Source organism: Theropithecus gelada, chromosome 6 (assembly GCF_003255815.1).
Source record: "Theropithecus gelada isolate Dixy chromosome 6, Tgel_1.0, whole genome shotgun sequence".
In the NCBI taxonomy this organism is placed as follows: Eukaryota; Metazoa; Chordata; class Mammalia; order Primates; family Cercopithecidae; genus Theropithecus; species Theropithecus gelada.
Window position 1 is genome coordinate 131,126,916 of NC_037673.1, and position 26,637 is coordinate 131,153,552.

Sequence of the window (26,637 nt, forward strand, 5' to 3'; positions counted from 1 at the left end):
TGTGTGTGTGTGTGTGTGTGTGTGTGTGTGTGTGTGTGTATATATATATTTTTTTTAAATAAATAGAGCCATGTTGCCCAGGATGGTCTCAAACTCCTGGGCTCAAGCAATCCACCCACCTCGGCTTCCCAAAGTGCTAGGATTACAGGTGTGAGCCACCACGCCTGGCTGGAACTTACAGAAAATTGCTAAGCAGTACTTGCTTCTTAATGAAAAACCAAGTAGTACCACACAGGAAAAGGACTTCGTAGAATGCCCAGAAATAATTGCAATTGTTGTTAACATCATGATATATGTAGATGTGTATTTAGATTTTATGACAATGTAATGATTTTTTTAAATGTCTCTTTGTAATTTATTATAAATAGGATATACACCTGACACCATCCACTGACTTCTATAAGAAATTAGCCTTGGACTGTTCTGGTCAGCAAGTAGCCGTTGACTTATTCCTTCTCAGTGGACAGTATTCTGACTTGGCTTCTCTGGGTAAGTTCTTTGTAATCTTTTTTTTTTTTTCCTGTTAAATGAATATCAAAATGGTACTTATATGATAGTCTTCTAAATATAGGACAAAGTCAAAGAATATATATGTCCTTGGGAAAGTTAGTCAGTCAGTTTAGTCTATTAAAAACCTTATAGTCTTCTAGTCTGAACATTAAGTAATAGAGCAATTTCTATGCTACTATTTAAAGGAATGCAGGCAGGGTATGATGGCTCATGTCTGTAATCCTAACAATTTGTGAGGCCTATGCAGGAGGATTATTTGAGCCCAGGAGTTTGAGACCAACCTGGGCAACATAGGAAGACCCTGTATTTATAAATTTTATATATATATATATATTTTAAATAAAAAACTAGCCAGCATGGTGGCACACACCTGTGGTCCCAGCTACTTGGAAGGCTGAGGTGGGAAGAGTGCTTGAGGTGGGGAGGTCAAGGCTGCAGTGAACCCCATGGTATCACTACTGCACCCCAACCTGGGTGACAGAATGGGACTCTGTCTCAAAAAAAGGGAATGAAATATCCTTTCTGACAGTAGTTTACCTTGGAAAGTTAAAGAAAGATTGATTCCTGGCCGGGCGCGGTGGCTCAAGCCTGTAATCCCAGCACTTTGGGAGGCCGAGATGGGCTGATCACAAGGTCAGGAGATCGAGACCATCCTGGCTAACCCGGTGAAACCCCGTCTCTACTAAAAAATACAAAAACCTAGCTGGGCGAGGTGGCGGGCGTCTGTAGTCCCAGCTACTCGGGAGGCTGAGGCAGGAGAATGGCGTGAACCCGGGAGGCGGAGCTTGCAGTAAGCTGAGATCCGGCCACTGCACTCCAGTCTGGGCGACAAAGCGAGACTCTGTCTCAATAACAACAACAACAACAACAACAACAACAACAAAGATCGATTCCAATGTCTGCAGTTACTTTGGTGTAGTAGAAGTAGTTAATGGCACAGTTTGAAACAGTGTGTTTTCTCTTCCAGGTTGTATTTCTCGGTATTCAGCAGGTAGTGTCTATTACTATCCCTCTTACCATCATCAGCACAACCCAGTCCAAGTGCAGAAATTACAGAAGGAACTACAGAGATACCTTACTCGGAAGATTGGCTTTGAGGCAGTCATGAGGATTCGGTGCACCAAAGGTAGGAATTTTTTTTTTTTTTTTTTTTTTTTGGCGTAGGAGTAAATAATATTTTTGGTACCAGTAAATATACATATTTTTATCTAGTCTTATAAGATTGCCCTTCTGAGATACTTTGCTGACTCTGGAATATGTAATTAAGAGGAGAGAAGAAACATTGTAACCAAAAAAATGGGGAGCCTATTGAGAATATACTCAAAAGCACTGACTTGTATTTTTTTTTTTTTTTTTTTTTGAGACGGAGTCTCGCTCCGTCCCCCAGGCTGAAGTGCAGTGGCGCTCTCTCGGCTCACTGCAAGCTCCGCCTCCCGGGTTCATGCCATTCTCCTGCCTCAGCCTCCTGAGTAGCTGGGACTACAGGCGCCCACCACCGCGCCCAGCTAATTTTTTGTATTTTTAGTAGAGATGGGGTTTCACCGTGGTCTTGATCTCCTGACCTTATGATCCACCCGCCTCGGCCTCCCAGAGTGCTGGGATTACAGGTGAGCCACCGCGCCTGGCTGACTTGTATATTTTTAAATGGAGAATTTTATTGTGTGTGAATTATCTAAATTTTTTTAAAAAGACTTTATCTCCGACTGGGCACAGTGGCTTATGCCTGTAATTCCAGCACTTTGGGAGGCCAACGCTGGTGGATCACTTGAGCCGAGGAATTAGAGACCAGCCTGGACAACATTGCGAAGCGATGTCTCTAGAAAAAATACAAAAGCTTAGCTGAGCGTGGTGATGCATATCTGTAGTCCCAGCTTCTTAGGAGGCTGAGGAGGGAGGATTGCTGGAGCCTGGCCTGGGAGTCAGAGGTTGTAGTGAGCAGAGATCACACCACTGCACTCCAGGCTGGGCAATACTCTGTCTCCAAAAAAAAAAAAAAGAACATAGAGTCTATTTTTTTCTTTTTTCTTTTTTTAAGACAGTATATTGCTCTGTCGCCCAAGCTGGAGTGCAGTGGCAGTCTCAGCTCACTGCAATCTCCTTTACCTCCCGAGTTCAAGCGATTCTCCCTGCTTCAGCCTCCCGAGTAGCTGGGATTACAGGTGTGCACCACCGCGCCTGGCTAGTTTTTGTATTTTTAGTAGAGACGGGGTTACACTATGTTGGCCAGGCTGGTCTCGAACTCCTGACATCAGACGATCTGCCCACCTCAGCCTCCCAAAGTACTGGGATTACAGGTGTGAGCGACTGTACCCAGCCTAGACCCTATCTTTTTTGAGAGAGTCTCATTCTATCGTCCAGGCTGGAGTGCAATCACAGCTCACTGGAGTCTCCACCTTCCTGAGTCAAGTGAATCCTCCCACGTCAGCTTCCCTAGTAGCTGGGACTGCAGGTGTGAGCCACCACACCTGGCTAATTCTTTATTTTATTTTTTTTGTAGAGTCTGGGTCTCCCTGTGTTGCCCAGGCTGGTTTCAAGCTTGTGGGCTCATGTGATCCTCCTGCCTTAGCCTCCCAAAGTGTTACGATTACAGGCATGAGCCACCACACCCAGCCACGGATCTTGCTTTTAAACTTTTTTTTTTTTTTTTTGAGGCGGAGTTTCACTCTTGTTGCCCAGGCTGGAGTGCAATGGCACGATCTCGGCTCATCGCAACCTCCGCCTCCCAGGTTCAAGCAATTCTGCCTCAGCCTCCCTAGTAGCTGGGATTATAGGCATGTGCCACCAGGCCCAGCTAATTTTTGTATTTTTAGTAGAGATGGGGTTTCTCCATGTTGGTCAGGCTGGTCTCAAACTCCCGACCTCGTGATCCACCCGCCTCGGCCTCCCAAAGTGCTGGGATTACAGGCGTGAGCCACTGCGCCCGGCCTTAAACTTTTTTTTAAATTGTGGTAAAATATATATAACATAAAATTTACTATTTTATCCATTTCTTAATTTTACATGGTATCAAGTATGTTTTCACTGTGTAACTATTTATTTCCAAAAGTGGGAGATCTCTTAGTTTGTACTCTTTTTTTTTTTTTTCCTGAGCCAGAGTCTCACTCTCTCACCCAGGCTGGAGTATAATGGTGTGATCTAGGCTCACTGCAACCTCCATCTCCCAGGTTCAAGCAATTCTCCCTGCCTCAGCCTCCTGAGTAGCTGGGATTACAGGCCCCTGCCACCACGCCTGGCTAATTTTTGTATTTTTTAGTAGAGACAGGGTTTTGCCATGTTGGTGAGGCTGGTCTCGAACTCCTGACCTCAGGTGATCCACCTGCCTTGGCTTGCCAAAGTGCTGGGATTACAAGTGTGAGCCACTGCACCCGGCCTGTACTCTCATTTTTCTTTTTTTTTTTTTTTTTTTTGAGACGGAGTCTTGCTCTGTCGCCCAGGCTGGAGTGCAGTGGCCGGATCTCGGCTCACTGCAAGCTCCGCCTCCCGGGTTCACGCCATTCTCCTGCCTCAGCCTCCCGAGTAGCTGGGACTACAGGCGCCCGCCACCTCGCCCGGCTAGTTTTTTGTATTTTTTTAGTAGAGACGGGGTTTCACCGTATTGACCAGGATGTCTCGATCTCCTGACCTCGTGATCCTCCCACCTCGGCCTCCCAAAGTGCTGGGATTACAGGCGTGAGCCACAGCGCCCGGCCTCATTTTTCATTTCTCCACATTATCAGCCTGGTTTTAAGGTGGGTTTTTTTTTTTTCCGTTGCTGCTACACAAATTGAGTTTGTATTTAAATGAATATTATTGGGATTACCAGGTGTGAATCACCATGCCCAGTAAAATAATACTCTTTTCAATGGAAAAATTATTTATATGAAATCTATAGCAAAAAAAAAAAAAGATAAAGATCCACTAGCCTGTTCCATTACATATTGAAATCTATCGGTCAAACCATGAGCAAGATGAAGTTTTCTCTTATTTATCTTTCACTATAATAATATACCCTTGCTGAATTTATTAATTCTAATAGTTTTTATTTTATAATTTTTAATTAAGATATGGAACACTTCACTTCTTCCTTACGCAGGGGTCATGCTAATCTTCTCTGTATTGTTTCAATTTTAGTATACATGCTGTCAAAGTGAGCACCTAATAGTTTTTTAGTGTTTATGTTTTAAAGGGTACATTTGTTGGATCCCATTCATTGGAGACTGACCTCAGAAATGTTTTTTTCTGCAGATACCTGTTATAAATTAAGGGAAATGTGCATCCTAATGTGCTTTTAAGACCTTTTTTACTTGTCAAGACAGAGGCTATTTTTATATGTACCTTATTTTGCATAAACAGCTTTGGGATATGCCAGGCAACTCCTTTGCCCTCTTTCTTTTTTTTTTTTTTTTTTTTTTCTTGAGACAGAGTCTCGCTGTTGCCCAGGCTGGAGTGCAGTGGTGCAGTCTCGGCTCACTGCAACCTCCGCCTCCCAGGATCAAGTGATTCTCCTGCCTTAGCCTTCCGAGTAGCTGGGATTACAGGCAAGCGCCACCATGCCCAGCTAATTTTTGTATTTTTAGTAGAGATGGGGTTTCACCATGTCGGTCAGTCTGGTCTCGAACTCCTGACCTCGTGATCTGCCTGCCTCGGCCTCCCAAAGTGCTGGGATTACAGGTGTGAGCCACTACGGCCCACCACCCTCTTTCTAGAGTGCTTAATAAAGCTTTGTGGTTAGCTTGCTTAGGTTTCTCTTTTTATTTTATTATGATAAATTCACTACGGATCAAATACATACTCTTAGAAAAGTTAACACAAATAGGCCGGGCGCGGTGGCTCAAGCCTGTAATCCCAGCACTTTGGGAGGCCGAGACGGGCGGATCACGAGGTCAGGAGATCGAGACCATCCTGGCTAACACGGTGAAACCCCGTCTCTATTAAGAAATACAAAAAACTAGCCGGGCGAGGTGGCGGGCGCCTGTAGTCCCAGCTACTCGGGAGGCTGAGGCCGGAGAATGGCGTGAATCCGGGAGGCGGAGCTTGCAGTGAGCTGAGATCCGGCCACTGCAGTCCAGCCTGGGTGACAGAGCGAGACTCCGTCTCAAAAAAAAAAAAAAAAAAAAAGAAAAGTTAACACAAATAATGTACAAAAAAATATAAAATGAGAACTCAAGCCTAACCTCTGTTCCACTCTACAGTTAATCATATGCCCTTCAGAAACTTTCCTATGGCCGGGAGTGGTGGCTCATGCCTGTAATCCCAGCACTTTGGGAGGCCGAGGCGGGTGGATTACAAGGTCAAGAGATCGAGACCATCCTGGTCAACATGGTGAAACCTCGTCTCTACTAAAAATACAAAAAAAAAAAACAAATTAGCCGGACATGGTGACAGTTGCCTGTAATCCCAGCTACTTGGGAGGCTGAGGCAGGAGGTTGAACCTGGGAGGCGGAGGTTGCGGTGAGCCAAGATCACGCCATTGCACTCCAGCCTGGGCAAAAAGAGCGAAACTCTGTCTCAAAAAAACAAAAACAGAAACTTTCCTATGGCATTTATAAACATATATTTTGAACTTCAAGTAAAAGCAGTGAGGAATTACACCTGGCTTTTTAATTTTTTTCACAATATCTTGGAACACCTTTCTATTTTTATATGTACAGACCCACATTCTCCTTTTTCTTTCTTTCTTTTTTAATGTTACATATTTATTTATTTATTTATTTATTTATTTTTTTGAGACAGAGTCTCGCTCTGTGGCCCAGGCTGGAGTGCAGTGGCCGGATCTCAGCTCACTGCAAGCTCCGCCTCCCGGGTTCACGCCATTCTCCTGCCTCAGCCTCCCGAGTAGCTGGGACTACAGGCGCCCGCCACCTCGCCCGGCTAGTTTTTTGTATTTTTTAGTAGAGACGGGGTTTCACCGTGTTAGCCACGATGGTCTCGATCTCCTGACCTCGTGATCCGCCCGTCTCGGCCTCCCAAAGTGCTGGGATTACAGGCTTGAGCCACCGCGCCCGGCCTAATGTTACATATTTATTTTTAAGAGACAGGGTCTCACTATGTTGACCAGGCTTGCTTTCAACTCTTGGGCTTAAGCAATCTTCCTGCTTCAGCCTCCTGAATACCTGGGATTACAGGCATGTGCCACCATGCCGAGCATTCTTTTTAATCCTGATTACTATTTTTAAGTTGGTTTTTATTTCACAAGCAACATGTGCATCTGTTTTTCTTGTAAAAAATAAAAACATCATTGATAAAGCTAAAGTCTTCCTGTATCAGCTTGCGTGTGTATGTGACACATACACTTTCACTTCATTTTTATGTAGTTAAAAATGATATATATCAGAATTTCCTATTAAAAATGATATATATCACTTGGTATATACCGAATTTCCTGTACATTTACATACTTCGGTACATCTCCATGGAAAACATATCTTATGGTCTATTTACATAAGTGACATGTTGTATGTATTTTTATTCAATAAACCTTGAAGATTCATTAATTTTAGATCATATAAATCCATCACATTAATTTAAACTTCTACCTATTCTACCTAGTATTCAGCAGATTGGACAAATCACAGTTTAGTTTTGTTTGTTTGTTTGTTTTTTGAGACAGTCTCACTCTGTCACCTAGGCTGGAGTGCAGTGGCACGATCTCGGCTCACTGCAACCTCTGCCTCCTGGGTTCAAGCGATTCTCCTGCCTCAGCCTCCCGAGTAGCTGGGACTACAGGCGTGTGCCACCAAGCCCGGCTAATTTTTGTATTTTTAGTAGAGACAGGATTTCACCATGTTGCCCAGGCTGGTCTCGAACTCCTGACCTCAAGTGATCCTCCTGTCTCAGCCTACAAAAGTGTTGGGATTACAGGCATGAGCTATTGTGCCTGGCCTAGTTTTTCTACTGATACCTATCGAAAGTATTTCTAAATTTTTTTGCTGTGACACACCAGTCTACTTGAAATTTTCCTGCATGTATAAATTTGGCACTTAAATGAAGATTATCTGTAGGACACATTCTTTGATATGGAATTGCTAAAGTCAAATAAGTATCTAGAATTTTGATAGATACTGCCAAATTATCCTCCAAAAATGTTTTTTGTTTTTCTTTTTGAGATAGAGTCTCGCTCTGTCGCCCAGGCTGGAGTGCAGTGGCGCAGTCTCAGCTCACTGCAACCTCTGCCTCCCGGATTCAAGCAATTCTCCTGCCTCAACCTCCCGTGCAGGCACCTGCCACCATGCTTGGCTAATTTTTGTGTTTTTAGTAGAGACAGGGTTTCACCATGTCATTAGCCAGGTTAGTCTCGAACTGACCTCAGGAGATCCACCCGCCTTGGCCTCCCAAAGTGCTGGGATTACAGGCGTGAGCCACTGCACCTGACCCAAAAATGTTTTTTGAAAATTAGTATCCCCACCTTAATTTCAAAAGGCATCTGTTATTCCTTAACCTCAGTAAGTACTGTGTATTATCTAGATTTCTTTACTTTTTGCCAATCTGATAAGTAACTAGGATAAAATATAAATATCAGTATGTAGGTATATAAAAATCATTTTGTTACCTTTTTCTCTTTTAGGTCTTTCCATTCATACTTTCCATGGGAACTTCTTTGTTAGGTCAACCGACTTATTGTCTTTGCCTAACGTCAACCCAGATGCTGGGTATGCAGTACAGATGTCAGTGGAAGAGAGTCTTACTGACACTCAGTTGGTTTCTTTTCAGTCAGCGCTCTTGTATACATCCAGCAAAGGTAAGTTGTTTGTTTGGATTTCAAATGTTCAAATATTATTTGGATTTCAAATGTCAAAACAGGCTGTAAAACACATGTAGCATATCTTATGTGTGCTCACTTAAAATTTATTTATTTATTTATTTACTTAGAGACGGAGTCTCACTCTGTCTCCAGGCTGGAGTGCAGTGGCGCGGTCTCTGCTTACTGCAACCTCCGCCTCCTGGGTTCAAGTGATTCTTCTGCCTCAGCCTCCCAAGTAGCTAGGACTACAGATGTGCGCCACCACACCCAGCTAATTTTTATATTTTTAGTAGAGACAGGATTTTACCATGTTGGCCAGGATGGTGTCAATCTCTTGACCTCGTGATCTGCCTGCCTTGGCCTCCCAAATTGCTAGGATTACAGGCATGAGCCACTGCGCCCAGCCCTTAAAATTTCATTACTAAAAGCAGTAAACCAACTAAGAAGTTCAAAAAAGAGATTTAAAAAAATTTAGCATATTGTCATTTGAATACGATCCCTGTTCGTTTAGTAATAACCTGAATGAAAAGAATTTTATAGTTAAAAAAAATTAAAAGAAGTAGGGCCAGGTGTGGTGGCCTATAAACCTAGCACTTTGGAAGGCTGACTGGGGAGGATCACTTGAGGCCAGGAGTTCAAGACCAGCCTGGACAACATAGTGAGACACTGTCTCTAAAAAAATATTTTTTTAATTAGCCAGGTATAGTGGCATACACTGGTAGTCCTAGCTACTTGAGAGGCTGAGTAGGGAGGATTGTTTGAGCCCCGGAGTTTGAGGCTGCAGTGAGTTATGATTGTGCTACTGTACTTCTGCCTGGACAACAGAATGAGACCTTGTTTCTAAAAAAAAAAAAAGGATGAAATTTTTAATATTTATGTACTTACTTATTTTTAATAGAAATAGGTTCTTAAGTGTCCAGCCCTGTCTTGAACTCCTCGCCTCAGGTGATCCTCTCACCTTAGTCTACCAAAGTGCTGGGTGCTGGGATTACAGGTGTGAGCCACTGTGTCTGGCTAATATAAAACTTTTGATACTATCTCTGCTTACTATATAACTATACTACTTGGTTCTAAATTGAAAATAAGTGATTTTTTTCATATATATATATATATATATATAGTTTGTTTTTTTTGTTTGTTTGTTTGTTTTTTGTTTTTTGTTTTTGAGACGGAGTCTCGCTCTGTCCCCCAGGCTGGAGTGCAGTGACCAGATCTCAGCTCAGTGCAAGCTCTGCCTCCCGGGTTCACGCCATTCTCCTGCCTCAGCCTCCTGAGTAGCTGGGACTACAGGTGCCCGCCACCTCGCCCGGCTAATTTTTTGTATTTTTAGTAGAGACAGGGTTTCACCGTGTTAGCCAGGATGGTCGCGATCTCCTGACCTCGTGATCCGCCCCTCTCGGCCTCCCAAAGTGCTGGGATTATGGGCGTGAGCCACCGCGCCCGGCATATAGTTTGTTTTTAAGAGATGGAGTCTCACTGTATTGCCCAGGCTGCACTTGAACTCCTGAGCTCAAGGGATCCTCCTGTTTCTGTCTCTGGAGTAGCTGGGACTACAGGGGTGCACCACTGCACCCAGCTAAGAAGTGATTTTTCCAAGTGACTTTAATATAATCTTTTATTATATATAGTTGCCCCTTACTGTTGTTTATGTATTTTCCCCAAAGGCGAAAGAAGAATTCGTGTTCATACTTTGTGTTTGCCAGTAGTTTCAACTCTGAATGATGTCTTTCTTGGAGCTGATGTTCAAGCAATTTCAGGGTTATTGGCCAATATGGGTAAGAGTTGTTATCTCTTATAAATATTTTACAAGTAATAACATTAGGCACATCCAAACAGTTTTGTTTTCCCTTAAATAGTTAGCTTTATAGTTTGAATGTTTTAGATCCCCTGGGTGCCTGCTAAGTAACTATTTGAATGAAAAGATCTGCTGCAGATAATCTTATCTTTTTTGTTTGTTTATTTAAACAAATTTATTGAGATATAATTACATACCATACCATTTCATCCAATTTAGTTGATAACTCATTTGTTTTTAGTGTTTTTACAGAGTTGTACAGCTATCACCACAATCTAATTTTATAACATTTCTGTTGCCCCAAGAGAAACCTCATGCTCATTAGCAGTTACTGCCCTCTTCTTCCTCTCTCCCTTACTGGCCTTAAGTAACCACTATAGTGTAGACACTATATTTGTCTACACTGAACTTAGCTGTATCTTTTTTTTTTTTTTTTTTTTTTTTTTGAGCTGGAGTTTCGCTCTTGTTGCCCAGACTGGAGTGCAATGGCACGATCTCAGCTCACCACAACCTCTATCTCCCGGGTTCAAGCGATCCTCCTGCGTCAGCCTCCCAAGTAGCTGGGATTACAGGCATGTGCCATCATGGCCGGCTAATTTTTGTATTTTTAGTAGAGACAGGGTTTCTTCATGTTGGTCAGCTGGTCTTGAACTCCCGACCTCATGTGATCCGCCTGCCTTGGCCTCCCAAAGTGCTGGGATTACAGGCGTGAGCCACCATGCCCGGCCAACTATATCTTTTTTTTTTTTTTTTTTTTTTTTGAGGCGGAGTCTTCACTCTGTCCCCCAGGCTGGAGTGCAGTGGCACCATCTCGGCTCACTGCAAGCTCCGCCTCCCGGGTTCGCGCCATTCTCCTGCCTCAGCCTCCCGAGTAGCTGGGACTACAGGCGCCGCCACCGCGCCCGGCTAATTTTTTGTATTTTAGTAGAGACGGGGTTTCACTTTGTTAGCCAGGATGGTCTCGATCTCCTGACCTCGTGATCCGCCCGCCTCGGCCTCCCAAAGTGCAGGGATTACAGGCGTGAGCCACCGCGCCCGGCCGACTATATCTTATGTAATGATTAATATTAGTGCTATTTAATACTCTTTTTATGTGAAACAGTGTACCATAAAGATCATTAGACTTAAGAGTCATGGAATTTGGGATTGAAAAACCAGTTTACCACCATACATTTGTTTACAGCCACATCATGTGAGCCAATAGAAAACTTACTGATATCTTAACCTATTTATTTCCATCTCAGATATAATTGCCTTCTTGATTTTTTTTTGGTCCTTTTCAAATACATACAGCTTAGTAACATCATTTTGATTCTTGTGGTCTTTCTACTTGAAGGAAGACTTTCAGTGGGTCTATTTTCTTTCTTTGGTTTTTGAAAAACAGAGTTTTGCTCTGTCATCCAGGGTGGAGTGCAATGGTGTGGTTCTAGCTCATTGCAGCCTTGACCTCCTGGGCTCAAGGGGTCCTCCCACCTCAGCCTCCTGAATAACTGGGATTAGAGGCCCACACCACCACACCCAGCTAACTAACTTTTATTTTATTTTATTTTATTTCATTTCATTTCATTTCCTTTATTTTATTTTATTTTATTTTATTTTGAGACGGAGTCTTACTCAGCCTCCCAGGATGGAGTGCAGTGGCACAATCTCAGCTCACTGCAACCTCTGCCCCCAAAGTTCAAGCAATTCTCCTGCCTCAGCCTCCCGAGTAGCTGGGACTACAGGCGCACGACACCACACCCAGCTAATTTTTGTATTTTTAGTAGAGTCGGGGTTTCACCATGTTGGCCAGGATGGTCTTGATCTCTTAACCTCATGATCCACCCACCTTGGCCTCCTGAAGTGCTGGGATTACAGATGTGAGCCACCACGCCCGGCCCTCACCCAGCTACCTTTAAAAAAATTTTTTTAGAGACAAAGAGTCTCACCATGTTGCCCAGGCTGATCTTGAATCCTGGGCTCAAGCAATCTTCCTGCTTTGGCCTACCAAACTGTTGGGATTACAGCTGTGAGCCACCACACCAGGCCTCAGTAAGTCCATTTGCTTCAAACTTAATTCTGTCTGTATCGGGAATAGTTACTCACTTTCTTGAGTTTCCTATTGGGAAAAATGTTTTACATGGAGCCTGGTAAAGGATTTACCCACACTTCAATCTTTTATGTTGTTAGATGTTCAGGATTGTGACCTGTGAAATTTGAAGATCATTGCCTTTATTTTTTTGTTTAAGTTACATTTTTTTTTGTAACTGTGATTATTATTATGAATGACAGCAGTAACTATTAGGTGGGTTTTGTGGATTTTTGATAAATTGTCACAACTTCATAAGTATTGGTTCTGCTACTATATTGAATGTACTTTTAGTACCACGTGGATGGAGTTTAATTAAAGTTTGACAAGTCTTCCAAACAGTTATCCTTTTTTTTTTAAAGTTTTGGAAAAAAGTTTTCATGCAGAAATGCTTATAAACAGAGTGGCATGACAAATGATGAAAATCTGTCTAAATAAGAGGCCAGGCATGGTGGCTCATGTCTGTAATCCTGGGACTTTGGGAGGCTGAGGTGGGTGTATCACTTGAAGCCAGGAGTTCAAGACCAGCCTGGCCAACATGGTGAAACCCTATCTCTACTAAAAATGCAAAAAAGAAAAAAAAAAAAATTAGTCGGGTGTGGTGGCACATGTCTGTAGTCCCAGCTATAGTCCCAGCTACTCAGGAGGCTGAGGCAGGAGAATTGCTTGAACCTGGGAGGCAGAGGATGCAGCGAGCCAAGACCACACCACCGCACTCCAGCCTGGGCGACAGAGCGAAACTCTGTCTCTAAATAAATAAATAACTCTAAGAACTCTTTCTGTAAATATGAAATAACTCTGGACTGGGCATAGTGGTTCGTGCCTATAATCCCAGCACTTTGGAAGGCTGAAGCAGGAGGATTGCTTGAGACCAGAAGTTTGAGATCAGCCTGGGCAACACAGGGAGACTTTGTACAAAAAATTTGGTTTAATTAATTAATTAAAATTAAAATTTCAAAAGAACTCTGTTTCAAAACACTCTGTGTTTCAGGAAACACAGGAAAGCATTGTGTGTTTTTTTTTTTTTTTTTTGAGACGGAGTCTCGCTGTGTCTCCCAGGCTGGAGTGCAGTGGCGTGATCTCGGCTCACTGGAAGCTCCGCCTCCCGGGTTCACGCCATTCTCCCGCCTCAGCCTCCCAAGTAGCTGAGACTACAGGCGCCCGCCACCACGCCCGGCTAGTTTTTTGTATTTTTAGTAGAGACGGGGTTTCACCATGTTAGCCAGGATAGTCTCGATCTCCTGACCTCGTGATCCACCCGCCTCGGCCTCCCAAAGTGCTGGGATTACAGGCTTGAGCCACCACGCCCGGCCGCATTGTGTGTTTAATTGCAATGTTTTTCTTTCTCAGTGGTATATAAAATGTTGGATTACAATCAGTAGCATAACTGAGGCTCAGGAAGGTTAAATTACTTGCCAAATCATTATACAACTAGGAAATAGCAGAGCAGCATTTCAACAGAGGTTGGCTCAATTCTCCAGACCATGCTTTTAGCTGCTGTGTTTTGCCTCGTTTGTGTATATAGTAAATTGGAGAGATACTTAGTATAGTTTTTAAAAATTATCTCTTCTGTCCTTAACAGTGGACTAGCTAAACTTCTATCATATTTCTTGTTTGTCCTTACCCTCACCTTGCTTAGCTGTTGACAGATCTATGACTGCCAGTCTGAGTGACGCTCGGGATGCTCTAGTGAATGCAGTCATTGACTCCCTTTCAGCTTACCGTTCTTCAGTCTTAAGTAACCAGCAGCCTGGACTCGTGGTTCCTTTTTCTTTGCGGCTTTTCCCACTTTTTGTATTGGCTCTCCTTAAACAGGTAAGAAAAACAGTACAGAAACTAACACAGTGATGACCAGGCACTGTGGCCTACACCTGAAATCCCAGCACTTTGGGTGGCTGATGTGGGTGGATTGCTTGAGTCCAGGCATTTGAGACCAGCCTAGGCAACATGGTGAAACCTGGTCTCTGCAAAAAATACAAAAAAACTAGCCAGGTGTGGTGGTGCACACCTGTAGTCCCAGCTATTTGGGAGGCTGAGGTGGGAGGATGGTTGAGTCCAGGAGACAGGTTGTAGTGAGCCCATATCGCGCCACTGTACTCCAGCTTGTGCGAGAGAGCCCGACTCTGTCTCAAAATAAACAAACAAAAAGAAAGAAACGAACACAATGGAAACATCAAAAGGCAAAATTTTTTTCCTATGAATCCCTAAACATTGTATATGTAACTTTATGCTGGTTAAATTTTTGACGACAGGGGCCTTACCTCTTATTTGAACTTTGAAAAGTTTAATAACCAAAAAAAGTTACAGAAAACTGATTCAGAGTAAGTTCCTTGTTCATAAGATGCTTCTTTAAGCTAAGTATTCAGTGACATTATAAAAAATTCAACTGATAATCAGTTTTCCAAAACAAGAATTTTATATTATATTGCTGGTGCAAGGAAGCACACATGCACTGCGTGTTCTCACTTATACGTGAAAGCTAGAAATCAAACACACAAAAGCAGAAAGCAGAATAGTGGTTACTAGAGGCTGGGTGGTGAGGAAGGAATGGGGAGATATTGAACAAAAGATACAGTGTTTTAGTTAGACAGGAAGAATAAGTGATAACTATTTGAGGTTACAGGTATGTTACCTAGCTTCATTAAATCATTCCACATTTTATACTATATCATAGCATCTCTTTATACCTCATAAATATATGCTATTAGAATTTTTCACCAACAAGAAAGTTAACTTTTTTAAAAAAAGAAGATGCCATACATGTGATTTTATTTTATTTTTATTTTTTGGCTCTTTCCTGTCCCTACAGAATTTCAGCGACATTACACTTCTCTCTTTTTTCTTTTTTTTTTTGAGTTGGAGTCTTGCTCTGTCACCCAGGCTGGAGTGCAGTAGCACGATCTTGGCTTAACGCAACCTCAACCTCCCAGGTTCAAGTGATTCTCCTGCCTCAGCCTTCCGAGTAGCTGGGATTACAAGCGTGTGCCACTATGTCTGACTAATTTTGTGTTTTTAGTGGAGACAAGGTTTCACCATGTTGGTCAGGCTTGTCTCAAACTCCTGATCTCAGGTGATTTGCCTGCCTTGGCCTCTCGAGGTGCTAGGATTACAGGCATGAGCTACCAATTACACTTCTTAATCTTCTTCTTCTTTTTTTTTTTTTTTTTTCTGAGACAGGGTCTCCCTCTATTACCCAGGCTGGAGCCCTGTGGCATGATCTCGGCTCACTGCAACCTCCACCTTCTGGGTTCAACCTCCACCTCCTGCGTTCAGGCAATTCTCCCGCCTCAGCCTCCTGAGTAGCTGGGATTATAGGCATGCACTACCACACCCCAGCTAATTTTTGTATTTTTAGTAGAGACAGGGTTTCACCATATTGGTTAGGCTGGATTCTAACATCCAACCTCAGGTGATCCTCCCGCCTCAGCCTCCCAAAGTGTAGGGATCACAGCCATGAGCCACCATGCCTGGCCCTTAATCTTCTTCAGATACACTTTATTATACCTGTATACCTGCATACTTGTTTCCATGATCTGGATTGGACTTCCATATCCTTGTCTTTGAGTTTAAATGTTTGTAGGGTTTTTCTTTGTTTTACTTTGTTTGTAGGGTTTTTCATTTGCTATTTATTATTTACATGTCTTCCCTGCCTGCTCTTTGCCTTCCTCCCAGAAAAGAAGGAAAACTCTGGTCTGGTGGAGTAGGCTTATTTATCCAGTGTCCCAAATTGAATGTCCAAGCTTTTTGCCTCAGGATAAACTTCCCTTATAAAATTTTATTTAAAAGCTCGTGTTGGCTGGCCATGGTGGCTCATGCATGTAATCCCAACACTTTGGGAGGCCAAGGCGGGCAGATCACTTGAGTTCAGGAGTTTGAGACTAGCCTGGCCAAAGTGGTGAAACCTCATCTCCACAAAAATTACAAAAATTAGCAGGGCATGGTGGCACATGCCTGTAGTCCCAGCTACTTGGGAGGCTGAGGCAGGAGAATCGCCTGAACCCAGGAGGCAGAGGTTGCAGTGAGCTGAGATTGCACCACTGCACTCCAGCCTGGGTGACAGAGCGAGACTCCTTCTCTTAAAATAAAAAATAAATAAAAGCTCATGTTGGCCAGTTGCCGTGGTTCATACCTATAACCCAATATACTTTGAGAGGCCAAGGTAGAAGGATTGCTTAAAGCTAGAGGTTTGAGACCAGCCTGGGCGAGAAAGCAAGAATGTCTCTATTAAAAATTTTGTTTAATTTTTTAAATTAAGAAACAACTCATGTTGAAAATGCACCTGAAGAAGCATTCCAGATTCCAGAACTGTTCAAGGACTGCTGGCTGGGCACAGTGGCTCATGCCTGTAATCCTAGCACCTTGGGAGGCCAAGGCGGGAGGATCGATTGCTTGAGTCTAGGAGTTTGAGACCAGCCTGGACAACATAGTGAAATTCCACCCCTACAAAAAAATTTTTTTAATAAGAAAAATAAAGGACTGCTCTGCATCTTTTTTTTTTTTTTTTTAAGTCTTGCTATGTCGCCAGGCTGGAGTGGCAGTGGCGATCTCGGCTCACTGCGACCTCAGCCTCCTGAGTAGCTGGGATTACAGGTGTGCACCACCACACCTGGCTAATTTTTGTATTTTTAGTAGAGATGGGGTTTCCCCATGTTGGCCAGGCTGGTTTTGAACTCCTGACCTCAATGATCCACTGGCCTCGGCCTCCCAAATTGCTGGGATTACAGGCGTGAGCTACCACACCTGGCCTGCATCTTGTCTGTATTTTTCCTAAACTCTGGGATCTACTTGTCTGTTGTGTATAGTTTTTTCCAGGTGAGAAGAGCAACTCATTACTTTCTAGTAGGAGTGGCTTTTGAATCTACAGTTCTTTTTTTTTTTTTTTTTGAGATGGAGTTTCACACTGTTGTCCGGGCTAGAGTGCAGTGTCGTGATCTTGGCTCATTGCAACCTCCGCCTCCTGGATTCAAGTGATTCTCCTGCCTCAGCCTCCAGAGTAGCTGGGATTACAGGCACCCGCCACCATGCCTAGCTAATTTTTTGTATTTTTAGTAAAGACAGGGTTTCACTATGTTGGCCATTCTGGTCTCGAACTCCTGACCTTGTGATCTCTGCCTTCCATGGCCTCCCAAAGTACTGGGATTACAGGCATGAGCCACCGTGCCCAACCTCTAGTTCTCACTTCTCTAATTCAAATTACGTATTTCCATTTCTGAATATAAGTACACAGATTACATAAATATTTAATTTTTTTTTTTTTTTTGAGACAGAGTCTGGCTCTTGTTGCCCAGGCTGGAGTGCAATGGCACAATCTCGGTTCACTGCAACCTTCGCCTCCCGGGTTCAAGTAATTCTCCTGCCTCAGCCTCCCAAGTAGCTGGTATTATAGGCGTGCACCACCACGTCTTGCTAATTTTGTATTTTTAGTAAAGATGGGGTTTCACCACGTTCGTAAGGCTGGTTTCAAACTCCTGACCTCATGATCCGCCCACCTTGGCCTCCCAAATTGTTGGGATTACAGCCATGAGCCACTGTGCCTGGCAAATATTTAAATTTTAACATTTAAAAATCTGAGCTCGGCCGGGCACAGTGGCTCACGCCTATAATCCCAGCACTTTGGGAGGCCGAGGCGGGTGGATCATGAGGTCAGGAGATCGAGACCATCCTGGCTAACACAGTGAAACCCCGTCTCTACTAAAGAATACAAAAAATTAGCAGGGCATAGTGGCGAGCGCCTGTAGTCCCAGTTACTCAGGAGGCTGAGGCAGGAGAATGCCGTGAACCCAGGAAGCAGAGGTTGCAGTGAGCCGAGATTGTGCCACTGCACTCCAGCCTGGACGACAGAGCAAGACTCCGTCTCAAAGAAAAAAAAAAAAAAGGCCGGGCATGGTGGCTCACGCCTGTAATCCCAGCACTTTGGGAGGCCGAGACAGGTGGATCATGAGGTCAGGAGATCGAGACCATCCTGGCTAACACAGTGAAACCCCGTCTCTACTAAAAATACAAAAAATTAGCCGGGTGCGGTGGCAGTCACCTGTAGTCCCAGCTACTCGGGAGGCTGAGGCAGGAGAATGACATGAACCCGGGAGGCGGAGCTTGCAGTGAGCCGAGATCGTGCCACCGCATTCCAGCCTGGGTAACAGAGTGAGACTCCGTCTCAAAAAAAAAAAAAAAAAAAAAAAAAATCTGAGCTCTTCTTTCTCCTTCAGGCCTTTCTTGAAATGCTTTATTCTAAAGCCTACGTTCTTTGATCTTCCCCATTTAATATGCAACACCCTAATCCCACCCCATCCCACACCATCCTGACACCTTTAATCACTCTTACCTCCTGTATTTTTCCTATAGCATTTATCACCGACATACCACATATTTTGCTTATTTTTTATTCTTCCCTTAATAGGATGTAAACTTTATGAGGACAAGGATTTTTATCTTTTTCATTCATTTTTTTGTCCTAGCAGTTAGAACTGTTCCTAGTATATAATAGACACTCAGGAAACATTTTTTAAATGAATAGATGGAACTTTGTTTCCTCCATTAAAATCTTAAGAGCTTTTATAATCTTCCTTTAATGTAGTCAGTGTATTTTTTTTTTTTTTTTTTTTTTTTTTTTGAGACAGTCTCACTCTGTCGCCCAGGCTGGAGTGCAGTGACATAATTTCTGCTCACTGCAATCTCCACCTCTTAGGTTCAAGTGATTCTCCTGCCTCAGCCTCCTGAGTAGCTGGGATTACAGGCATGTACCACTATGCCCGGCTAATTTTTTGTATTTTTAGTAGAGATGGGATTTCACCATGTTGGTCAGGCTGGTCTCGAACTCCTGACCTTGTGATCCACCTGCCTTGGCCTCCCAAAGTGTTGGGATTAAAGGTGTGAGCCACAGCACTCGGCTCAGTGTACTTGTTTTAATACATAATTTCATTATTATTTTCTCTCTGCCTATTTTACTCCTTTCCATCAATTGGAATAGTTAAAACCTTACCCACAACTGGCTGGGCGCGGTGGCTCACGCCTGTAATCCCAGCACTTTAGGAGGCCAAGGCGGGCGGATCATGAGGTGAGGAGTTCAAGACCAGCCTGAACAACATGCTGAAACGTGGTCTCTACTAAAAATACAAAAAAAAAAAAAAAGAAAAAGATAAAACCGGGCGTGGTTGCACACACCTGTAATCCCACCTACTCAGGAGGCTGAGGCAGGAGAATCGCTTGAACCCAGGAGGCAGAGGTTGCAGTGTGCAGAGATCGAACAGCACTACACTCCAGCCTGGGCGACAGAGGGAGACTCTGTCTCAAAAAAAAAAAAAAAAAACCATACCCATATCTTTTTTTCTTCTCCATTTTTATCTGTGTAAAGAAAATAATAACAGTTAAATATCATAGTTACTTATTAACTCATTTTACTAAGAAGCTTTCCTCATTTGTAGTAGTATTATGATTTCTTGTTTATTAGTATTCTTTGTTATATTGTTTGTATGGTGGGAGAATCAATGACAGCTGCCATTAATCATTCACCCAGCACTTATGGACCATTTAGTGCAGGGTTCTAAGTGCACTACCCCTGGACCACGGACTGGTACCAGTAGGTGGCCTGTTAGGAACTGAGCCACACAGCAGGAGGTGACCAGTAGGTGAGGGAGCATTACTGCCTGAGCTCTGCCTCCTGTCAGATAAGTGGCAGCATTAGATTCTCATAGGAGCACCAACCATATTGTGAACTGCGCATGCGAGAGATCTAGGTTGCATGCTCCTTATGAGAATCTAATGTCTGATGATAAGAGGTGGAACAGTTTCATCCCAAAATCATCCTCTACCGTGTCCCCACCAGTCTGTGGAAAAATTGTCCTCCATGAAACCAGTCCCTGGTATGAAAAAGGACCACTGACGTAATGGATATCTTTTTGGTCCTTCATGTGTGCCTTTACTTTGTCATCTGCAGTATAACTTCATCCTTCCTATGGTGTTGCTTGGATTGTTACATCATTATCATGATCATTATATGATAGATAGAGTGTTTTGATCTATTTTATTAACTAGGAAACAGACACCGTGGAGATCAGATAACTTTGCCATGGTCAGTTACTTAATTTCAAAAGACTTTTAGGTGGGGCTATAGCTACAGTTTAATAGATGTGTGTGACTTTTTTTTTTTTTTTTTTTTTGAGACGGAGTCTCGCTCTGTTGCCCAGGCTGGAGTGCAGTGGCTGGATCTCAGCTCACTGCAAGCTCTGCCTCCTGAGTTTAGGCCATTCTCCTGCCTCAGCCTCCCGAGTAGCTGGGACTACAGGCGCCCGCCACCTCGCCCGGCTAGCTTTTTGTATTTTTTTAGTAGAGACGGGATTTCACCGTGTTAGCCAGGATAGTCTCAATCTCCTGCCCTCGTGATTTGCCCGTCTCGGCCTCCCAAAGTGCTGGGATTACAGGCTTGAGCCACCGCGCCTGGCGGGCGTGACTTCTTAAAAAAGATACTTTTAAAAAATTGACAGTAAATTTGTGAATTCTCTCTGAAAATATTCTTTTAACAACTGGCATTTTAAAAATTCTGGATGTATTTTTAAAATATCTTCTTTTGTGGGGAATGGGGGTTTTCTGTTACAGAAATCATTCCAGACTGGGACAAATGCACGTCTAGATGAACGCATTTTTGCTATGTGTCAAGTGAAAAACCAGCCCTTGGTTTACCTTATGCTCACAACTCATCCCAGTTTGTATAGAGTTGACAATCTCTCAGATGAGGTAAGATGGATTGCTTTTTTGTGGCTTTTACTTGAGGATTAGTAAGCCTAATCATAGTCCAGTACAGAAATGAGGAAGGGTTTGTTTATTATTTGCTTTATCTTTTATTTTATTTTATTATTATTATTATTATTTTTTGGCTAGGTCTGAGTAAAGAAATTTTAGTATAGGGAAGCTCCTAAAAATAATGCCTTTACGTTTCTTAAAATACCATTTGTAGAGCAGATCTAAGAAATGGAAAGATTGTCAAATTGACCAGAGCACCTTTATTCAAACAAATTGATCTTTTAACAACTGACATTGTAAAAGTTCTCGGTGTATTTTTGCTCACTTCAGCAGCAAATATACTAAAATTGGAATGATACAGAGAAGATTAGCGTGGCCCCTGCGCAAGGATGACACAAAAATTCATGACGCATTTTTAGGAACAGAAAACCAAACACCGCATGCTCTCACTTATAAGCGGGAGTTGAACAATGAGAACACATGGACACAGGGAGGGGAATATCACACACTGGGGACTGTCAGGGGGTGGGGACAAGGGGAAGGAGAGCATTAGTACAAATACCTAATGCATGCGGGGCTTAATACCCAGATGACAGGTTGATGGGTGCAGCAAAACACCGTGGCACACGTATACCTATATATCAAATCTGCACATTCTGCACATGTGTATCAGAACTTAAAGTATTTAAAAAAAAAAGTTCTAGGTGTATTTTTAAAATATCTTTTCTGGGGGATGGGGGTTTTTTGTTACAGAAATCATTCCAGACTGGAACAAGTGCACATCTAGATCTGAGAGTGAAATTAAATCTGAACACCCAGTTCAATGTAACAGTGTCCTTGAATTAAAGAAAAAATATTTATCTAAATTGTAACATTGTTTTCCTTTGGTAGAAATTTACCAGAATTAAAGTCACAAGAATGAAAATGTTAAATCATAATCTTTCTAAAATTGTGATCAAGTTAAGATATAGATTTTGGAAATAATGTTTCAGGCCAGGCACAGTGGCTCATGCCTGTAATCCCAGCACTTTGGGAGGCCGAGGCGGGTGGATCATGAGGTCAGGAGTTCAAGACTAGCCTGGACAAGATGGTGAAACCCTGTCTCTACTAAAAATACAAAACACAAAAAAATTAGCCCGCCATGGTGGTGGGTGCCTGTAATCCCAGCTACTCGGGAGGCTGGAGCAGAGAATTGCTTGAACCCAGGAGGCAGAGGTTGCAGTGAGCCAAGATTATGCCACTACACTCCAGCCTGGGTGACAGAGTGAGACTCCGTCTTAAAAAAAAAAAAAAACCTTTGAAAATTTAAAGAATTTATTATGTGGGCCAGGCGCGGTGGCTTTATGCCTATAATCCAGCATTGTGGGAGGCCGAGGCAAGTGGATCACCTGAGGTCAGGAGTTCAAGACCAGCCTGACCAACATGGCGAAACCCCGTCTCTACTAAAAATACAAAAATTAGCTGGGAGTGATGATGCATGCCTGTAATCCCGGGTACTCGGGAGGCTGAGGTAGGAGAATTGCTTGAACCCAGGAGGCAGAGGTCGTGGTGAGCCGAGATTGTGCCATCGTACTCCAGCCTGAGTGACAACAGAGCAAGATTCCATCTCCAAAAAAAAAAGAAAAAGAATTTAAGATATTTTACATATATAAAAGAAAATTGCCTATGAAATTTGAGGTAACTTTTTTTTTTTCTTTTTTTTGAGATGGAGTTTCGCACTTGTTGCCCAGGCTGGAGTGCAATGGAGCGATCTTGGCTCACCACAGCCTCCGCCTTCCGGGTCCAAGCAATTCTCCTGCCTCAGCCTCCCGAGTAGCTGGGATTACGGGCGTGCACCACCACATCTTGCTAATTTTGTATTTTTAGTAAAGACGGGGTTTCACCATGTTCGTAAGGCTGGTTTCAAACTCCTAACCTCAAGTGAGCCACCCACCTCAGCCTCCCAAAGTGCTAGAATTACAGGGGTGAGCCACTGTGGTGGCCTATTGCATTCTTTTTTTGAAACAAGGGTTAAGATCAGAAGTTAACGGCCAGGCATGGTAAATCACAACTGTAATCCCAGCACTTTGGGAGACTGAGGCAGGTGGATCACCTGAAGTCAGGTGTTTGAGACCAGCCTGGCCAACATGGTGAAACCCCTTCTCTACTGAAAATAAGTGATAACTATTTCATCATCTTCTTTATATTTAAATATGAATAATTCTGATTTACCTAAGCAAGGCCCAAACTTGTAGAGGTAACATTCATTTAATTTTTGTTGTTATTTAATTGTGACTCCATATTTTCTATATTTAAAACCTTTACTCTTTTACTTAATTTCTCAGGGAGCACTCAACATCAGTGATAGAACCATACCTCAACCCCCCATTCTTCAGCTTTCAGTGGAGAAGCTTAGCAGAGATGGAGCTTTCCTCATGGATGCAGGCTCTGTAAGTAGTTTGACTTATCCTGACCCTCACTGCAGACTACTATACTGTTTTAATTTAGCATTTGGTTTCATTCCCTTTAATATCCTTCCTGAACAGATTTCATATTTTAACCTATATACAGTCATACACTGATTAATGATGTGTAAGTCACAGCTTATATGATGGTGATCCCATAAGATTTATAATGGAGCTGAAGAATTCCTATCATTTAGTATTTACTATACTATATTTTTTTATTATTGCTTTGGAATGTACTCCTACTTAACTTTTTAAAAAGTTAACCTCAGGCAGGTCCTTGAGGAGATATTCTAAAAGAAGATCTTGTTATCATAGGAGATGACAGCTCTATGCATGTTATTGCCCCTGAAGACCTTCCAATGTGACAAGGTGTGGAGGTGGAACACAGCGAGATTGATGATCTTGACGCTGTATAGGCCTAGGCTAATGTGTGTTTGTGTTTCAGTATTTAACAAAACAATTTAAAAAGTAAAAAATTTAAAAAATTTTAAACATAGGGCCGGGCATGGTGGCTCACACCTATAATCCCAGCACTTTGGGAGGCCGAGGTGGGCAGATCATTTGAGATCAGGAGTTCAAGACCAGCCTGACCAACATGGTGAAAATCTCTACTAAAAATACAAAGAGGGCCGGGCGCGGTGGCTCAAGCCTGTAATCCCAGCACTTTGGGAGGCCGAGACGGGCGGATCACGAGGTCAGGAGATCGAGACCATCCTGGCTGACACGGTGAAACCCCGTCTCTACTAAAAAATACAAAAAACTAGCCGGGCGAGGCGGCGGGCGCCTGTAGTCCCAGCTACTCGGGAGGCTGAGGCAGAAGAATGGCGTGAACCTGGGAGGCAGAGCTTGCAGTGAGCTGAGATCCGGCCACTGCACTCCAGCCTGGGCCGCAGAGCGAGACTCTGTCTCAAAAAAAAAAAAATACAAAGAAATTAGCCGGGTGTGGTAGTGTATGCCTGTAATCCTAGCTACTTGGGAGGCTGAGGCAGGAGAATCGCTTGAACCCAGGAGGCAGAGGTTGCAGTGAGCCAAGATTGCACCACTGCACTCTAGCCTGGGCAACAGAGCAAGACTGTCTCAAAAAAAACCCTTTTTTTTTAAATAGAAAAATGCTTATAGAACAAGGATATAAAGGATATTTTTGTGCAACTGTACAATGTGTGTTTTAAGCTAAGTGTTATTACAAAAGACTCAAAAAAAATTAAAAGAAGTTGACCGGGCATGGCGGCTTATGCCTGTAATTGCAGCACTTTAGGATGCCAAGGCAGGCGGATTGCTTGAGGTCAGGACTTCGAGACCAGCCTGGGCAACATGGTGAAACCCTGTCTCTACTCAAAATACAAATATTAGCCAGGCGTGGTGGCTCAAGGCTGTGTCTCAGCAACTCAGAAGGCTGAGGTGTGAGAATCACCTGAGCTGGGGAGCCTGAGGCTGCAGTAAGCTGAGATCACACCACTGCACTCCAGCCTGGGCAACAAAGTGAGACCTAGTCTCAAAAAAAAAAAAAAAAAAAAAAAAAGAAGTTGGCCGGGCCCAGTGGCTCACGCCTGTAATCCCAGCCTTTTTGGTGGCCGAGGAGAGCAATTGCTTGAGCCCAGGAATTTGAGAACAGCCTGGGCAACAAGGCAAAACTCCGTCTCTACTCAAAATACAAAAATCAGCCAGGCGTGGTCACGTGCACCTGTAATACCAGCTACTTGGGAGGCTGAGGTGGGAAGATCACCTGAGCCCAGGAGGTTGAGGCTGCAGTGAGCTGAGATCATACCACTGCACTCCAGCCTGGGCATCAGAACAAGGCCCTGTCTCAAAAAAAAAAAAAAAAGAAAGAAAGAAAAAAAAACTAAAAGAGGCTGGGTGTGGTGGTCCATGCCTATAATCCCAACACTTAGGGAGGCCAAGGCAGGCGGATCACCTGAGGTCGGGAGTTTGAGACCAGCCTGACCAACATGGAGAAACCCTGTCTCTACTAAAAATACAAAATTAGCCAGGTGTGGTGGTACATGCCTGTAATCCCAGCTACTTGGGAGGCTGAGACAGGAGAATCACTTAAACCTGGGAGGCAGAGGTTGTAGTGAGCCAAGATTGTGCCATTGCACTCCAGCCTGGGCAACAAGAGTGAAACTCCATCTCAAAAAAAAAAATTAAAAGAAGTTCATAAAGTTATAGTAAACTGGGCCGGGTGTGGTGGCTCAAGCCTGTAATCCCAGCACTTTGGGAGGCCGAGGCGGGCTGATCACAAGGTCAGGAGATCGAGACTATCCTGGCTAACACGGTGAAACCCCGTCTCTACTAAAAATATAAAAAATTAGCCAGGCGTGGTGGCGGGCGCCTGTAGTCCCAGCTACTCAGGAGGCTGAGGCAGGAGAATGGCGTGAACCCGGGAGGTGGAGCTTGCAGTGAGCCGAGATCACGCCACTGCACTCCAGCCTGGGCGACAGAGCAACACTCTGTCTCAAAAAAAAAAAAAAAAAAAGTTATAGTAAACTAAGGTTAATTATTGAAGAAAGAAATTTTATATATATATCTAGTGTAGCCTAAATGTACAGTGTTTGTAAAGTTTATAGCAGTGTCCAGTAATGTCCTAGGCCTTTACATTCACTCACCACTCACTGACTCACCCAGAGCAACTTTCAGTCTTGTGCGCTCCATTCGTGGTAAGTGCCCTATACAGGTGTAATGTTTATCCCTTCTACCATATTTTTACTATACCTTTCCTATGTTTAGATCCACAAATACTTAGCATTGTGTTATAGTTGCCTACAGTTTTCAGTAACAACCTATAGAGGTTTGTAGCCTAGGTACAGTAGACTATACCATTAAGACTTGTGTAAATACACTCTATGATGTTCACACAACGAAATCACATAACAAAACGTTTCTCAGCATGTATCCCAGTGTTCAGTGATTCTTGACAGTACATTTGTCTGCCGCCTTCCCCCTCCATATCCTCCTTGTTTCATGCCAAGCATAAAATGTCTCATCAGGTAAATACTAATTACTATTCAGTTAAAGGCTGTACAATCTCACTAAATATACTTACCTTTTTGACCTTTTAAAATATACTCAGGCTGGGCCGGGCGCGGTGGCTCAAGCCTGTAATCCCAGCACTTTGGGAGGCCGAGACGGGCGGATCACGAGGTCAGGAGATCGAGACCATCCTGGCTAACACGGTGAAACCCCGTCTCTATTAAGAAATACAAAAAACTAGCCGGGCGAGGTGGCGGGCGCCTGTAGTCCCAGCTACTCGGGAGGCTGAGACAGGAGAATGGCGTGAACCCGGGAGGCGGAGCTTGCAGTGAGCTGAGATCCGGCCACTGCACTCCAGCCTGGGTGACAGAGCGAGACTCCGTCTCAAAAAAAA

The 26,637-nt window shown here is 43.4% G+C and overlaps 1 protein-coding gene and 2 pseudogenes across 2 annotated transcripts in view; 2 read left to right on the forward strand and 1 right to left on the reverse strand.

Moving 5' to 3' along the window:
- The window catches only part of SEC24A (SEC24 homolog A, COPII coat complex component), an 85,779-nt gene that overhangs the window by 51,812 nt on the left and 7,330 nt on the right, over positions 1-26,637 (forward strand). For both annotated transcript variants that reach the window (XM_025387366.1, XM_025387367.1), the window contains exons 14-20: positions 369-489; positions 1,478-1,636; positions 8,054-8,227; positions 9,895-10,005; positions 13,733-13,908; positions 20,686-20,823; positions 23,154-23,258. In XM_025387366.1, coding sequence (XP_025243151.1) covers positions 369-489; positions 1,478-1,636; positions 8,054-8,227; positions 9,895-10,005; positions 13,733-13,908; positions 20,686-20,823; positions 23,154-23,258 — 984 coding nt within the window. The remainder of the gene's footprint in view (positions 1-368; positions 490-1,477; positions 1,637-8,053; positions 8,228-9,894; positions 10,006-13,732; positions 13,909-20,685; positions 20,824-23,153; positions 23,259-26,637) is intronic.
- Positions 4,548-4,644, reverse strand: LOC112627184 (annotated as a pseudogene).
- LOC112627167 lies at positions 21,147-21,246 on the forward strand (annotated as a pseudogene).